Raw genomic sequence first — 17,758 nt, 5'->3', positions numbered from 1 at the left:
GGGAGGATGATATTAAATATAAAAGTGCTATGAACTATAAAACTTAAGATAGTTTATATAAAATAAAGTGTAATTTAGAGCCGAAAATGCACTATGTTCCACCTCCCACAGAACCTGGGAAACACCTTTACAAAATGTTGAAAGTAGAAATCCTGAAGCCAGCCTTTCTTCACATACCTGCTTCATATGTGGTGGCATGTGCCGTCATGCTCCAAGTGCTCGACCTTCTGTTTTTTGTTACCATGACTGAGAACTCGTACATGGTGTTTGGTTTGAGGCCTGTTGCTGTGTAACTCAGGGATGTTGTGTCTTCTGACTATACAAGTGGGAAAGAAGCAAAGAGGGGAAAAAATGAACTCTATCGACTTGGTAAATCAAGACACGTGAGAAGACTATATAAAATAAGCCAAACAAAACGGAGTCCAGGGAGTTAGGACACAGCACTGACTTTACTTCCTTTCTGTCAGCTGGTGTACACTGGCTTATTGGACAACCAAAACATGATCCACCAAATCAGGTGTTATGTTGCTTAAAGGGGATGCAAGCTGATAAATACTCCCAAGTGAGGCAATAACCATGGCAACAAGACCAACTCTGTTTCTTCCTGTCAATTCCCTCTTTAAGGTTATCTGTACAGACTTTAATTTATTTATAATAATAATTTTTTTAGTTTTTAATGTTATGCATTTCACATAGATCATCATGATAATAAGATTAATTTTTATTTCCACTGGTAATAAAACTAATTTTTTAGAGTTTTGCATGTGATTTTTGCAAAGAGGCTTTAAGGTACAAACTTTTAGTGATTCAAGAATCTGACTGTTATAAAGAAAATGGACCAAAGTAATGTTGTGCCATGTGGTTTCTTTGTTGTGTGCATACTTCACATTGAACACACATTTAAATTTGGTCACTGAAGCAACTGTTCAGGAAGGGAACAAATTGAATAAATATTAAAACATTCCATTTGTGTTAATATTATGTCTTCTGAATCTGTTTTTTTTTTTGGTCATTTAAACAACAGGTTAAAGATATTTTAGTAGAAATAAATTATCTGTCTTTATTGCTTACTCAAAAGATCAAAATGATAATGCAGAAAAAAACAGGTCAATCCATATTTTCCATATGATCAGGCAAATTTATGCCTCTTATAAATATCGATTTATGCTTGGTATTTAGACCTTTATCTTCTTCCAGAGTTAAGTATTTACTTTGATGTTTATATTTATTATATTTGTTATATATCTATGTCTAGGGAAGTTCTCTTTCCCCACTGATGTCAGACCGATCTCCTCCCTTACTACTTTAGTGTGATACATCTCTTTTTCTCTACAATGAATCCTTCTTAGATTATAGCTATGAAAATCCTTCATTTTATTATAAAACCAAATAAATACTTAATGGTACAAATAACATTTTCATGATGTGACCTTTCACCCTATTAAAGCGATGACCGCATAAACATCTATCAGAAGCTCTTTTTTAAAACAGCTGTAAACACGCGTGCCCTAAATAAATGAAAAATGCATTGTAGACGCGGGAAGATGGATCCCATCAAATAAAACACAAAACGGGCAGCCAGTGTCTGGCATGCTGATATATAACTTCCAATCTTGCCCTCCTTCCCTTTCATCATGAATGTCTATAAGTCTTAGAGATGGAAACAGGGGAGAGATGGGACCATGAGAAATGTTTCAGTGAGGAAGGATCACATATCATAATACTAGTCTCTTAGAGCATAGACACCAGTGGCATCTGGAAGGCCACTAAGCAATAATGTCTTTATTTGTGGTTTAGAATGACACATTAGCATTCTATAAATACTAGGAAGTCACTGAATTTTCTCAGGAACCTATTAGAAAGTTGTTGCTCGGCATAAAGCGTTAGCCTAGAAGTTATTGGGAAATCATGGCCAGTTATTTCTGTGAGCATAGAATACCCAGGTACTTCTTGTCTGAGCATCAGTTTCCTCATTTATAAACAGAGAAAACCATAGCACTGACATCATGGCATTATTTAAAGTGTTTAATAAGTCAAGTGAAACATTGTCTGGTGCACAGTATGAAATAAATGTTGGCTATAATATTTCATGCATTGCTTAATGTGCTATATAATTTTAGGCATGTGTTCAATTCTGTTTTGAGTTGTCAGCATCTTGAGGGCAGAGACAATCTTGCATAACTTTGTATCTTCTGTAATACCCATGCGATGTCTGGTAAATGCTAGTTGGTACTCTAGGAATGTATTTGGAATGAAAATTTGTATAAAGCATCAGGTGATTAATCACTTTAGTAGAAAAGAAATTATAGACTCTTTCTCCATTTGATAAAGCCATTTGGAGTTTTGGACAATGACAATAGGAAAGTCTGGATTATGGCTGGATTTGAGACTAAATGAGGTAGAAAGGTGCTCCTGTGAGGAGAGCCCTGAATATGGCATCTAGTCATCCTGAGTTCCAGCTCTCCTTTAATAGGGAATTTTTGCCAAGTTATACAACCTACCCAAGTCTTCATAAACACAACTACATACATGTTTAACTATGAAGAAGCTCACTTATTCTTTCTGTAGTGGGTGCGAATATCCCAATCATATAGATGAGAACAATCAGATTAAATTAAGTGACCTGAGAGGACAGAGTGAGGCCAACTCCTGAGCCCGGGTCATGTGACTCCACCTATGTGTTTGTTGCCCTCTATCTTGTGTGTGCCCTGCCTACCTTATAAAGCTGGTAAGTGAGATGAAATAATATCATGACAGTGGTTTGAAAAGTTCAAAACGCAAAACCAAAACATTCTATTACCACTATTTATAAAATTTAAAGTTATTGTATGTTCTTTCTAGTGGATCAGATATGTTCTACAGTTATCCTTGTTCTCCAGCTTACCCAACTCTTCCTTCTAACCCTTCTTCTTGGGGTGTGGATGTAGACAGTGCATGTGTGAGAAGGGGGCTTGAATATTAGTAATTGAAAGACTTGAGTCAGGGAAGATAATGTGGAGAAAAACAGTTTAAATCCTTTTATTATTTTTTTTTATTTCCAAACTCCAACCTATGAGAGAATAGTTTTGGGGTGGGGTCTCGCTTTCCAGGCATTCTTTGTGAAACCCAGTAATTCTGTGTCTGCTGTATTAGTCTATTCATCTAAAATAATTTGCCTCACTCAAGAAATTTTGGAACTCAAACTGTTGTGCAGAGAGCAACCATTGTCCTTCAGAACATTTCACAGAATGGCCAAGTACCCATGGTCTTTTTGTGAAATGAATGTAACAAAGTATAGCAATTATGATCATAAATTATTTTAAGTAGCCATTTTAAAGTAAACTTAGAATTGGGCAACCTGTATATAAAAATATTATTTTTAATGCTCTCATGTTTCATTGGTTGTCTTATCTGATAATGTTATCTCTATTCATAGCTCTGTTGAGTATTAAATCTAATACTATAAGGATGTGGATAGGATACTTACAACAATATCTTATATCAGTGACACTATGGGCTTCCCTGGAGAGTTTTCCAAAAACCTGACCTAGCATGGAGGCAATACCAAAGAGCCCTTTCTTAAAAGAAATGGTTTCAACTAAAAACTGATTTATGATGAAATGTGAATTTTATGCCATTTAAACGTTAAATACTAGAAGCAAATTGAGCATGGCTGCATGAAGAAAGGCTGACATGAAACTATTGGTCGGATTTTGCTTTATCTCCAGGATTTTACAATCAGAAGTTTCCAAAGGATATTTTCATCCCCCTGAACACCACTGGATGGAGGCTGGATTAAGCAAGATGGCAGTTTGGTGGAATGAACGTTGGATAAAGTAAAATGCGTTCCAAATTCTCTCTGAGAGCAACCTTAGTAGAGTAGTAAAGAGAGGGGATATAAAAAGCTGGAGCGCCAGAGTTGCGTTATTGTGTACTTGGTTCTTGGGGCATTTATTCTCTTGTTTTTGAAACACCTTATTTATCCCACATCACCAGCCCGTGGGCTTTATATTTTAAGTATATTATCTCACTTGAATAGTTTATGAATTCTCTAGAGTCTATCTATGGAGCTGAGTGTATTACTCATTCTAAAATTATAAATAATATATTAAGTAACAATGACTAAACCATGTTTAATTGCACAGTTCTAGGGACAAAGTAGGTGCTGGACAATCACTTGTGGATCTCACTTTTATCTACATTTGTGTATTGTTTGTATATGCCAACATGGTGGCAGGCTTAGGTGGTAACAATATTGTCCTGGTTTATAATGATTTGTTGCAATTCCTGTGGCCGGCTGCTAAGGGATTTAAAATTATTAAGGACAATGCCTCAACTGTGTATCTCAAAGGAGCTCTTAGTGTGCTGTGAGATGACTGAGTGATAAGGCAGGAATAAGGAGCCTTGTCTAATTCACATTAGTTAAAGGGGGTGTACATTGTGAGTTTTCTTTATTACATAAGGGTGTTTCAAGGTTAAATAGAGGAAGTGGATGCTAATGGCTGAGAGTATTTTCCAAGGATGCTATAAAAACCTTCCAGCCACGTATCCCCAGTCAGAATAATTTGTCAGAGAGATCCTCTGTAACATTAATACAGTGGCCTTTGGTGTCAATCCAGATTCCAAATGAAAAGAAAGATAAAAATCTATCTAGACAATTAATGTGGAGCCCTGCTATTTTCAAAGGAAAATGTCATTCCTTTACACTGTATTATTTATTTATCAAAATTTTATTTCTATAAACCCAGCATCTGGTGGAATTCAAATACCACTGTGCATCTCTTGATATTTTTCTACCTCGCCTTAGAATTGTTTCCCAAGACATAATCATTCCTGTGCCACTGAGTTATTAAAATGCTTTGTTTTTCCACTTAGCAGTCACTGCAGCAAAAGGATTCACAGTCAGGAAGCACATAGAATGATGTATTTAACAAATGACAGTTCGTTTAAAATTCCACACTATCAACACGAACTTCACCTTGTATTTCGTATTTGCAGAAAAGCTGGTCCTCCACCGGACAGTGTAAAGTCGTACTTCGGACGCCTTCTGGTTCTTGGGGACAGAGTTGTCTGCCCAGCTGACCCTCACGGCATCGTGGGTCAAAGCCACAGCCTGTACACCTACTGGTGGGAGCATGGGGGTGGAGACATCTGGGACCGAGGTGGGGAGATCATCAAGCAAAGGATAATAATCAACTGGGTCAGTGGGGTCTGGGTTCCACAACCCGCCAAATGAAACAAACAGATAAATACATAAATGAAAGAGTTAAAAAATAAATACCAGTGGTAACACATCACAATGAGTTAAATGCATGGCAATAATGATGAAAGGGAACATGAGAAGAACAGAAAAAAATACAGTTAATTCAATCAGAAAACTCGTCAGAAAGTGTTGCTATATTACAAAAATAACTATTTTCTATAATGGGCTCAGCTGCTTGGAGTGGTTTTATCAATTTGGCTGCCATTTCTAGTTATATATTTAAAAAGTCCATTTCTTCTTGAAATTTTGCCCATTACTTCTCCAATGATCTGGTATAGACAGCATCAGATTTATAACTATTCAAATAACTTAAAATAACATGATAAAAAGGAGTGTCTGGCTTATTTCCTCCTGCAAAAAAATCTGTCTAGCTTATTTTTTAGAATTAGTAAGAGCCCAATTTTGGGCCTTTTATTTTATACCTAAGACATTTAAATTTGTAATATTTTACCTTTATGTCATGTAATGTGTATTCTCACTAACCAAAAATAAGATGAGCTCTCAGGCTGGGCATGTGACACCATTTGGGGAGATGAGACTTTCTAGAAGGTAGAGAATCGGAAGCAGTGCACACGCAGAATTTAAGTTTTTAAAGAGCCTAGTTCTGAGAGCAGCGGCTACTGGCTGGTTTTGATGATCACTTTGTCCACTGCATTTCACATGCATAGCCCCTACTCATCTCTCTGTTTTCCAATGAATTATTTAGCAGTGTATTGGGCTGTGGTCTTTTGAGCAAAATATAAAACCCCAAAGCAAAAACAACAAAAGGCAAGAAAAAAATAGAGAGAGAAAGAAAAATGTGTGTTTAAAATTTAATGACAGAGCCCAGGCTTTTTGTATTTCCTTTCATGTGTCCTTTTTATGTAGGGCTCCTTTAACGCCAAATGGATTTATGAAACAATGCAGGGGGAGTGAAGATACTGCAGCCTCCGGGAGGGTCCCCATCGGTCAGCAGGCTGGAGCACAGGTGGAAGGTGCTGTTGCCAGACCGCGGTGGGTGCTGCCCCCTGCACCTGCTTCTATTCCCAGCTGACTCTCCAAGGAGAATGTTATGCACACGGGAGGCCTACTCTAAAGTACAAACCCCCTTTTGACCAAGCTTATTAATGACTTACCCCATGTGCTGTTTCTTTGTCTAATCTAATTTTGTTGGTAAATCTATATTCACTTTATAGCCTTTTGGTGAGCCCAACCAGCATGGCTCAGTAGTTGAACGTTGACCTATGAACCAGGAGGTCAGGGTTCCATTCCCAGTCAGGGCACATGCCTGGATTGTGGGCTTGATCCCCAGTGTGGGGTGTGCAGGAGGCAGCCAATCAATGATTCTCTCTCATCATTGATGGTTCTATCTCTCCCTCTCCCTTCCTCTCTGAAATCAATAAAAATATATTTTTTGGGAAAAAAAAGAAATGGTGATACTCAGTTCTGCTATTTCTGAAAGTTATAAGAGTATATTTTTTCACAACTTGTTCAGTTTCTTGAGGCCTCAGTTTCACAATGCATCCCTCAAATTCCAAGTAATGCTGTTCGATGGCACTTATCTGTGGACTTTGATAATGCAAAAATGTCTACCCTTGGGCACATGTGTCTTGACTCTTATAGGGAACTTTTTTTTAAGCATGGTTTGTCATTCTACTTGCCACCTCTTTTACAGCTGCATTGCTTAATAATGGTCGTTAGTTACAGAAATAATTCAAATTTAAATTAATTAAAATTAAGTAAAATTTAAAATTCACTTCTGTTGCACTAGCCAACTGCAAGTGCTTAATGGTCACATGAGCCTGGTGCCTTCCATATTGGACAGGACAGATGTAGAGCATTTCCAACAAAGCAGAATATTCTAGCTGGTAGCAAACACTCCTCTAGATTCATATATGCTAAATATATTGCAAATTATCCTTTTTCTCTCAGGATAGAAACTGAGTAGTTCAATTAAAAACATCTTTGTATTGCTAAAACAACTTCTTTTCAATTATTTTATACTCCTGGGTGTCTTATATGTCATTTATTTTTAATGGTTATATTCAAAAGGGTAAAAAATAGTAAAGAAGACAAAATATAGCTTCAAACTTTCTGCTAAAAAGAGAACCCTACTCAATTCCTAATAGATGTTTTGGTCAGAGCCCATGCATTTTTTTCAGTCGATATATTTATATTCTAAAAGAGCTATTTAAAAAAAAAATAACACAGTTTTACATCTGGATTGTACTTCATTTAGACATTGATAAAACAGTTGAGAATAAATAAATTCAAACAACACACCTCCTTATTCCCTGGCCCTCTCCCTTCTCTGGGCTCAAAATAGCTTGTCCTTATAACAATAGGAAATAAAAGGTTTTATAGTGAAAATGAAGCCCTACCCACCCATCTGACCTGGAGACACTTTCCTCAGCTCTCATTCTGATACATTCCTGATGGGGTGGGCTCCAGAGAGGGCCGGCATCTGTGCGCACACGCGTGTGGGAAGCACCAGGGCCTGGTACTTACTCTAGCCTGAAGCATTTATTGCCTGCGGTTTTTTACTTCTTTTATCCTGGCCTCTTCGCAGACTGCTCATGGGAATACTCCGCAGAAGCTCGGAGTCAGAGCATGTATGCTATGCAGCACTAGGACACATTTATCGATAGAGTTTCTCCCAGAACCTTAACCTTTTTCTGTTTACTTGTCCTTTATTCTCCACGATGCGCAGAAACACAGTGAATCTGCCATGACCAGGACGAGTGCAGGCCCTTCTCTCAGAAAGGGTTGGTTTTATTCATCCCTCTTCAGCCCCTTCCTGACTTGTCTTCAATAAGAAAATCCCTCACACCATATCCAACTTTGGGTAGCATTTCATTTCTCAGATCCATGAGGATTAGAGTCAGATCAGGAGAAAAACTGTCTCAGGGATCGCTGGTGTTTCAGAAACCACTCGGGGAATGCCATATGCTGAGAATGAAAGACTGACCACCTACACTAAGGAAAAGTGAAGTTAATGACGCCAGAACGGTTCCTTCTGAGGGACTTTGCTTCAGTTTATTTGAACTCTACTGTCTCTATGACTACCACTTGCTGCTCAAAATGTTGTTTACTTTTTGGTCACCTAAGTGGCCCTTTACTGTCTCTATGACTACCACTTGCTGCTCAAAATGTTTACTTTTTGGTCACCTAAGTGGCCCTCTTTTGTGGGCGTTAGTTTCGGTAAAAATAACAATAATAAGAGTTTTAAAAGACTGGCCACAGGATAACTGTGTGTGGCCTGATCACAATCTCAGTTGCCACTTCAACAAGCAGTTGGTCAGTGTCTTTCCTCACAGGCAGGAAGAGGAACACTGTGGGCCACTCAGGTACAGCCAAAGCCAGCTGCGACCTCTCTAAGAACCTGGCTGCTGGCCGGGCAGGAGAGTAAGGGGAAGTGGAAACCCCAGGTCCCGCCCATGAGGTGGTTATCTTGTATTTTACACTCTGGACCTCCATTGCCTCATCCCTCTCTATGTAGGGATAATGTATTTAATAGCGATGTTTTGAAAGTAGTAATTCTACTTCAAGAAATGTCAATACCTCAATCCTGCTATTTCTGAATATTTTTCATGACATTGAATTTTTTGGAATCTCAGTTTGAGAATGCATCCCTCAAATTTTAAGTAATGCTGTTTGTTGGTATTTATCTATGAACTTATATAACTAAAAAATGCTTCTTGCTGACCCTTTTGGGGAGTCATGAGCTTCTTTGATAACACAATGAAAAATATGTAGTGTCTCCACAGATAACTGTATAGATGGAAATATACACAAATTGCACACGTCACTTTCGGCAGAAAATAGACCTTGAAACCAATGGCCAAAAGGTCAAAGAGACTCTGGAATAACAGCTTCGCCTACTGAATCTGAAATCAATAGTGATGCTATGCCCTGGAGACCATCATGTAACTGCTGTGAATCCACACAACAACTGTGCGTTCTCCACATAGTCGACGAATGGAGCTGTTGAGTGTGGAAAACAAACTGTTTAAAGTTCACATAAATTTAGGTGGTAGCAGAAGTCACTGGATTCCACTATTTATGTTATGTTCCTTTATTCCTGCCTGCGAGGGCTTCACTCTCGGGCACTCAGGGGTTTTCCATGTCCTCTGTGCTCACTGTCAAACCCTGCCCTTAGATCCTTTATTCTCATCACGTACATGTAGGTGGTAGGTTATCTGAGGTCTGAGGGTTGTGGACTTTGAAAGAGGTTGGGGCCAAAGTATTCACTAAAGAGATGAACATCTTGGGTTTTACTTTCAGACATAAGACCACTGGGGTGGTCATGTGACTTTCCGGTGCCCTGAACAGACCACAGAGGTGTCACTTATTCTGTCTTTTAAAAAGCCCAGCCTTGCTCAGAAATAGTCTTCATAAACAGCTTGGATCTCACTTTCTTACCCATCCTTCCCTCAGTTCTTTGAGCCCATTTTCCCTTGTGTGGGGCCTTTACAGTCCAGCTCACCTGAGAATTCCCAGAGGAGACACGCCCGGGGAGCAGCCAATCCTTTTGCTGTCCAGGGGCCCTGGACACTGTTGAGTGACCTGAAGGTCCAACCCAGGAAGAAGGCACTGGGGGGCTTGGCCCAGCCCCTGCACCCCCAGGAGGGCAGGTCATCCTTGTCAATGAGCCTGAAGGATCTACAGAGAAGCAATGGCTCCTCCTGGCATTTGGGGGCCTTTGTGCAGAGACCCTCTCGCCAAAGTGGCATCGCTGGGAGGCACGCTCCTCGGGGAATGAAGGGTGGTATCAGGGCGCCAAAACAGGAAGCCACTCCGAGGAGAGAATGAGAGCTCTTTCCCTAAGTCCATGTATAGTTTATAGACTGAACTTCTCTTCCTTCCATTTGAAAACCAGAAAGATAATCAAGTTTGTGTATGCGTGTACACACATGTAGGGCTCGGAACATGACTGCATACATTTCCTGTGTTTTATTTTGCCATCACTCAAACACCGACTGCTTGTCAGAGCGGGGTTAGCTATGGTGGCTTACCTGTCATAGACCTGGTGGTGGCACTTTCATACAGAGGAACACCTTCTCCTGCGTTATTGAAAGCTTTTAGGGAGATTACATAATGGGAACTGGACTCTGGAGAAAAAAACAGAAAGAATACGAACACGTTGATTTATTTAATGCACTGAAATACTCAGGGTAAATCAAATCCAATATAATCTAATAAGTAAATTGAGGATTAAAAACAAGTGAGTGTGATTCTGGGAAGAAGGTGGCAGTGGTGACAATGTGCTTCTCTGAGCTTCCGGAATCTTCATATTAAAAGAAATTGAACCACTGGATAGAAAAGCAGAGGCATTTGATCATTTTCAACAACACTAGGTGCTGAGGTGTACTCTCACATCCTCAACCACAAGTGAGTACAGAGGAACAAACAACCCCCTCAGGCCTGCACAGTATCAGCTTCTGTGTGAGGGAAATCCGAGGGAAACATCCAAGCTGAGGACACGGTAATTTCAAGTCACCAGCAGGCAATGCTAGCAAATGCAGAAGAGCAGTGTGAGGACAGTAAACATAAATCCCGAAATTAACCCACAGTCTCCTTTTCAGGCCGAGGCTCACACTGAAGACAAACCACAGGAAATAGATTTAACATTTGAAGCAATAGAAATGAAGGGAAGAAAAAATACAGACACAAGTTGGAAAGAGGAACCACCACAAAACTTAGAAAAAAGGTGCACAATTTTTAGTGCATATCAGGGGTTGGCCAGCTTTTCTACAAAGGGCAAAGGGAAGACATAGTTTAGCTTTGTCAGCACTCTGCCTCTGTCACATATTTGTGTTTGCTTTGTCTGTTCACACAGTACTTCAGGCTTCAAATCGATGAAAACCATTCTTAGTTCAGTGGGATCCAAACAAGAACAGGGCCTGGGCCAGGCTTGACCCACAGGCTCTACTGTGCTGAGCCAGGAGCCCTGGTCTAATGAAAACAACAGGCGAGGAGCTCTGTGTGCTGAGAAAAGCAAATGAACCCCTGGGAGCACAGGAAAAAGAAACACATGCAAGAAAGCAATAAAATTCTGTTGAGGTTAAATTTCATACAAAATAAAATCAGGAGAGTATCATTCCTGTAGACAAGCACACACACTCACACACACACACACACACACACACACACACACACACTCAGGATAAAAAATACACAAAAAATTGATCAAATCTGCAATTTACTATTTCAAAATGAGCTTACAAACATTAAGAAAATAAAACTCCAAAAATGCAAGATCAACATAGAATCAGAAAAAGCTCAGAAATGAATTGGCATAACTCAAGAATTATATATAAGTGAAAAAAATAACTTTAGAAATAGAGGGTATCAAGAGGAACAAATAAATAAAACAAGAAGAAAACAAAACAAAATGAAAACTAAGTTACCAACTTACAAGTAATCAGGATATTGTTCCCCCGACTCTGAACACTACTAGGAAATGAGTTTTAGACATTTGAAATGACCAGGGGAGATATTGAGCTAACTGGTAAACAATACATTTAATGAACTAAGACTAAGTGAGGGTTAAGAGGGAGATTTTTTATTTTGTAGGGCTACATATTCTGCTTTTGAAGATATATTACAACCATAGGCAAAATTAAGAAACAATAGGGATGGCATATGCAAAAAATGTTTCAATAATTATTATTTCTGGTGATACTATTATTGTTGTTATTCTGAAACTAACATAATATGGGATAAAGCAAATGTGTAATCATAAAAAATTCTAACTCTATCATCCCCTGTGTCCTCGAGAACCGGGTTCTTGATGTGGATGGAACAACATACAGATTTAAAATAGGAAAGGTTACATAAAGTACTGTGTTCCAAAATTTTAATTAGAAAAACCAGTTTAAACTCCACAGGTATTTTATCTGTTTTAGTTCTGTCCACTGAAAAGTTTAGAAACAGACTTAATAAGAAAAAGTATCCCCGCACCAAGACTTGGATTTTGAAAACACATTTCCCTCTGCAAGAAACAAGGGCTTATTGGAGAGTGGATTGATTCTGGTCTGAGATGACTCCAGCTTATATCAGTTGAGCCTGAAACATCCTGAAGTATCAGATAGAAAGGAAACAACCAGACTAATAGGCTCACGTCAAATGGATTCACAAATCAACCTGAAGGGGCTTCCACAGACCAAAGACGAGGACAATCTGAGCTTCCATAGAGAAAAAAGTTGCAATGGATTAAAGCCCAACAAATACATATAAGTGGATAAATTCATTAAGATATATATCTATGTGTGTGTGTAATTCTTATTCAATGTATTGGGATGACATTGGTTAATAAAATTATGTAGGTTTCAAGTACACAATCCTATAATAACACCATCTGTACATTGTATTATGTATTCAACATCCAAAGTTAAGTCTCTCTTTCTGTCACCATTTATCCCCTTTACCTTCTTCTACCTCTCCCCACCCCACTTTCCCTCTTGTAATCACCATACTGTTGTCAGTGTCTATGAGGGTTTTTGTTTTGTTTTGTTTTTGTTTGTTTTGCTTAATCCCTTTGTCACTAGTCATCAGAGAAATGCACATTAAAACCACCATGAACCCGGTTGGTGTGGCTCAGTGATTGAGCATCGACCTATGATCCAGGAGGTCACAGTTTGATTCCTGGTCAGGGCACATGCCCAGGTTGTGGGCATGATCCCCAGTGGGGGGTGTGCAGGAGGCAGCCAATCAGTGGTTCTCTCTCATAATCAATGTTTCTATCTCTCTCTCCCTTCCTCTCTGAAATCAATAAAAATATATTTTTTAAAAAATAATAAAATGGAACTGCTTTACAATCCAATGATTCCATAAAGATATTTTTAAAAATAATAAGAGTTGGTCCATTGTGAGGTTGACAGACGACCAAATTATAATCTTGAAAACTGGGTAAAAACTCAAATATTTAATGTGTCTTTCTTAAATAAACTCTGTGCAACCAACTGCATAAGAGGGAAAGCATCTCCTTATAAGTTATTCCAATTTATAAGACCAGTAATAGAATTCAAATACTGCTAGTTTGCAGCTGCAATGAGCAAAGTGGAAACATCTAGATATCATGTTCCTACCAATCAAAAAGCACACGACCCAGTAGAGCAAGCATGTCAAACTCAAAGGCTAATACGAGACATGCTTGCTCTAGAAGAGTCTTGCCAAAAAGATAAAAATGACTTAGCCTGATTAAACCTCTAGATCCAAATGCCAGTTTGTAGGAAATAGAGAAAAAAAAGGTTTAACTCCAACTTAAAGCAATTTATTGAGCTATACATTTGTTGTCTGTGGTTTTCTGTATCTGAGTTTTATTTTACAATAATAAAGCTTTTAAAATAAGTGAATTTATCTCTGACAGTGTTCTTTGAAAATTGATGAAATTTTTCTTCATAAAATTTTATGGGACTTAAATATTAGAGTTAAAGTTATTGGTATTTCAAAGCACAATAACAGAAGAGCTACAATATAGCAAACAATAAAATAAAATTACATATTATGTAACTAAAGGGGATCTAGTCAGTGAACTACTTCATGTATAAGGGATATTTATTATTTTTTGTTGTCTAAGTAGGTTATTTATAAGAGAGTAATCAGTCAGCAAGTGTTAAATGCTCTTGGAGATCCAAGAATATTTGATAAAAGATGGATCTCTGTGTCAGGTTACAATCATAATTCTGGGCAGAGAAAACAAGAAAAGACTACATAAAATTGAGCAGTAAAGTGAGTGCTACCACTTATGAATACTACATGAGTTCAGAGGTCTAAAAATTAGTGAGAAATTGGGTCATCAAAGGTATGGACTTGGAACTAGGGCTTGAGGCATGAGTAGGATTTAGAGGTAAAAGAATGGTAAACATTTCAGGAAATGTTGAAAATACAAGTAGGGAGGTCAACAAGGTACTTTTCTACTAGGAAACATGTCCTTTATAGTTATTGGAATAAAGACTTAAGTTTGCTTTGACACATAGGCTTTATGTCGACAACTATAATGCAAAACATTGGCATTAGGTTCAAGCCAAATAAAATTGCCTTTTTTTGTGTCAAACTGCATTTGATTTCACCTATTATACATATACTAAATATGTGCATTTATCTATATTTTTGTTTCTCAAGGGAGTGAGAGAGACAATTAAGAAATTCAAAACTCACATGCTTAGGAGTTAGGGTTTAATTTGTTTTTGAGAGAGAGAGAGAGAGAGAGAGAGAGAGAGAGAGAGAGAGAGAGAATTTGGCCTCAGTGTGTGAGATAATAGTGCAGAGAGGATGCTCGGCAGTAATTCACCCAAGGAGCAGAGCCACCTCTATTCCTTAGCATGCGGAAGGAAGGCAGTCCCAATTGTCAGATTTTCTGGAAATCCAGATTTTTATGTGAAATCACCAAAATTTTTCAAATGTTGGCAAACAATTTAAATAAACAAACAAACCTGTGCTGGCAAAGTAAATATATATTTCTGGACTGAATCTAAATTCATGGCTACTAAATATGACCTCAGATCCCTACATATTCATATTCATGCATAAAATGGGGGGGGGGGGAGAGCCTAAATTTCTTTAACCGTAGGATCAACAGCAACAAATTAGAAACGATGATGTGGTAAGGAAGGTAAATGGAAAATAAAGCAGATCTCATTAATGCAAACTGATTAGATTGCTTTCTGTGGCCCTCTCCTGTGTGGATTGGAATTCAGAATGAAGAAAGACCAACTTGATCAGAAACTCTGAACTTCCTGTTCCGTTAACAGCTGAAGAGTGAGCTGGTCAGCGTGGTCCATGAGGCACTGCATTGATGCCTTTACCTCTGCGCCCCACCTCCCACCTGCCCCGTTTATACCTCCTTAGACCACGGATTCCATCAAGGCCTCTCTAGCATTTCTGCACTATTGGCTTTTAGATCTTTCAGATATTATTTCTCAGCTAAAAGAAAAAAAAAGTCCCTTAACTGGTTGATTCTCATTTTCCTGGTTTGAATTTTTGTTGTGGCTGGAATTCCAGCGGGTGCACCTCATCTATGTGCTGTCCGGCTCCTGAGCAGCAGCCACCATCTCTTCATCTCTCTCCCACAGGAAATGTGAGGCGAGGGCCATTTCAATACTGACTCTTGCTAAGACTGAAGCCCGCCCAGTCTCTCATTGTCTGAGTAATGGCAGCTTCTTCCATTGAGGTCAAGCCCTGGTCCAGGGGACCCTGGCAAAGACTGTGAAGCTTTATCATTTACTTGCTGTTGCGTTAATGAGTTGTACTAACTACTAAATTCAGGGAGACCAATTTTAAATTTAAATAAAAAGTGGCAATGGCTTAGCCTCAGGAAAGGTAAACAGATGGGCAATGGAGTTGTAGCTGGTGAAAGAATGCCTCATTGGCTAGGGGTCTCGGACACCTTGTGGTCCAGTATTATCCTGTCGTCAGGATGTAATCTGAGGTTCAGGTGAGTTCATTTCTTTCTGAAGTAACACAGAGTGACATGGGAAATAAAAGGACTGGGACAGCTCCATAAGCCTTTGTTGTAGCTTTTTCAGGGTGCTTTTATTTATGCCCTTCATACTCTACCTGCTTTCTGCTCTCCCTGGCCTCAGTATTGTGCTTTTGTCAAACCGCATTTGATCTACTGAGAAAGCAAGAGGATCTTTTCATGCTGCCATAAAGCTTGATCCAATACTGAATCAGCCTGAATGACGGCAATAAATATATTAGTCAGTTATTGGTTAATGGTGGACGGAGGACTATATTGCTTTGATCCCCTTTTGTATTGTCATGGAGTCGGGGCACTTGAGTGTGTATTGAGGGAGAAAATGCTTTGAGTCTGTACGGAGGGGAAAAATGCTGTGAGAGTGAATGGGGAGCAAAAGAGAATGAGGGTTTTCTCCCCATACAAAAGAAGGGTGTCATTTACCAGCACACCACTAGAGAGCAATGTGGAGCTATTTTCCTGCACATGCTCAGAGCTGTTCAACTTCAAAACCAGTAAATCACAAAAGAATTGCCTAAAATCGCTCCCTCTATAGAAGCATCAAATGAGCTAAGCACACTTAATATTACCATAATGAATTCCAAATGAATTAATCATTAATTATGGTCAGAGCCCATTGTTCAGAATTACACTTAGTGACAATTATGACAGTAAATTTATTTTTTGGATTTGCTAAAATGTTGTAGATATGTAGGCTTAAAAATGTATCATTTGCCTCTGAAAAATAAAATACAGCAACATTTTATTATTTTAATGTACCCTGAATGAATCATACTGAAATAACTTGTTGGGTTTTTTTTTTTGTAGATGTCCATGGGAATTATTTTTAATTATGGATATTCTGAGTAATTCAACAGATTTCAAATTATTGACCAGATTTTCATCATAGCCTTTCTTACATAATACATTGACTTGGGATAAAGGGAGCTAAAGAAATACTTAATTCTTTGAGCATCCAAAATAGATGGTTGCTGGCTGGTATCTTCTTTGTAGCTGGGAAGAGAGGGAGGAATAAATGTACTTTTATTGATTATAGGGGCTGTAAAGACAAGCAATAACTAATAGGGAGAATTTTTGGTTCTCCTTCCCCAGAGACCTGGTAGGTGATAGGGCCATTATTCTAAGAGTGCGTGTTGAGACTTGCCTAAAGATAGTGAGATGAATGAGGTTTTTTGGGACAGAGGAATGAATCAAGAGACCTGCAGAGAGCTCCTCCAGGGCTAGACCAAGATGCTGCACTGGGTAACAAATCCAGTGAGAACATCATTATTTTTAATTAATATTTTATGTGAGTTAAATGCCACTGGCACGTGCCAGATTGACAGCCCATAGTCCTTTATTCATTACAGATTATGTGTGTACTTAGCTCAGTGGCCCCGTCCATGCCAAGTGCTTGTCAGGGCCTAGTCTCCATGTCCCTGCATCTTTTGCCCTCTCTGTTAGCATCGCCAACACATCAATTAGAGAAAATTAGAGTGGTAGCTGCTTTCCTAATGCAGATGCCTGCTCGCTGCAGTGAACCTGGGCTACCACATGCACAAAGCACAGGCCACCAGATCGCTGTCAGATGGGAAATGCTACTGAACACCTCTGACCTCACTGGATCCAAATCGTGTAATTAAGTGCAATGGGTGGATGGCAAACACAGTTGATTGCACTGATCGCTTTAAAGAATGAGCAATTACAATTCATATTCAAGAAAGATGCAAATGGGTTGATGAGGGAAAAAGGGGGGTATATATAATATTTTTAACAGTAAAGATTTTAAAAAAAGAAAGATGCAATTTATGTAATACATATACTATTCAATTTTACCACCTTGCATGCATATATGCATGACCCATGGACTCAGACAGTGGGGTGGTGAGGGCCTGAGGTGGGGGGCAGGGGTGACCTGGAGGGGGTTGATGAGGGAAAAAGGGGGGTATATATAATACTTTCAACAGTAAAGATTTTTAAAAAAAGAAAGATGCAATTTATGTAATACATACACTCTTCAATTTTACCTCATTACATATACTCTTTTGCAAATTTATTTAGTAGCTAATCTAACTAAT

At 38.7% G+C, this 17,758-nt stretch overlaps 1 protein-coding gene across 1 annotated transcript in view; it reads right to left on the bottom strand.

Moving 5' to 3' along the window:
• DCC (DCC netrin 1 receptor) overlaps positions 1 to 17,758 on the bottom strand; it is a 980,448-nt gene that overhangs the window by 95,778 nt on the left and 866,912 nt on the right. Inside the window, exons 17-19 of the mRNA XM_014538876.1 lie at positions 10,237 to 10,332; positions 4,958 to 5,190; positions 178 to 316 (exon numbers count right to left, since the gene is read on the bottom strand). Of these exons, the coding sequence (XP_014394362.1) occupies positions 178 to 316; positions 4,958 to 5,190; positions 10,237 to 10,332 (468 nt within the window). The remainder of the gene's footprint in view (positions 1 to 177; positions 317 to 4,957; positions 5,191 to 10,236; positions 10,333 to 17,758) is intronic.

The sequence above is a fragment of the Myotis brandtii genome, unplaced genomic scaffold (assembly GCF_000412655.1).
Source record: "Myotis brandtii unplaced genomic scaffold, ASM41265v1 scaffold200, whole genome shotgun sequence".
Lineage (NCBI taxonomy): Eukaryota > Metazoa > Chordata > Mammalia > Chiroptera > Vespertilionidae > Myotis > Myotis brandtii.
The sequence above is the reverse complement of the archived record's forward strand: the minus strand, read 5'-3'. Positions and strand labels throughout refer to the sequence as shown.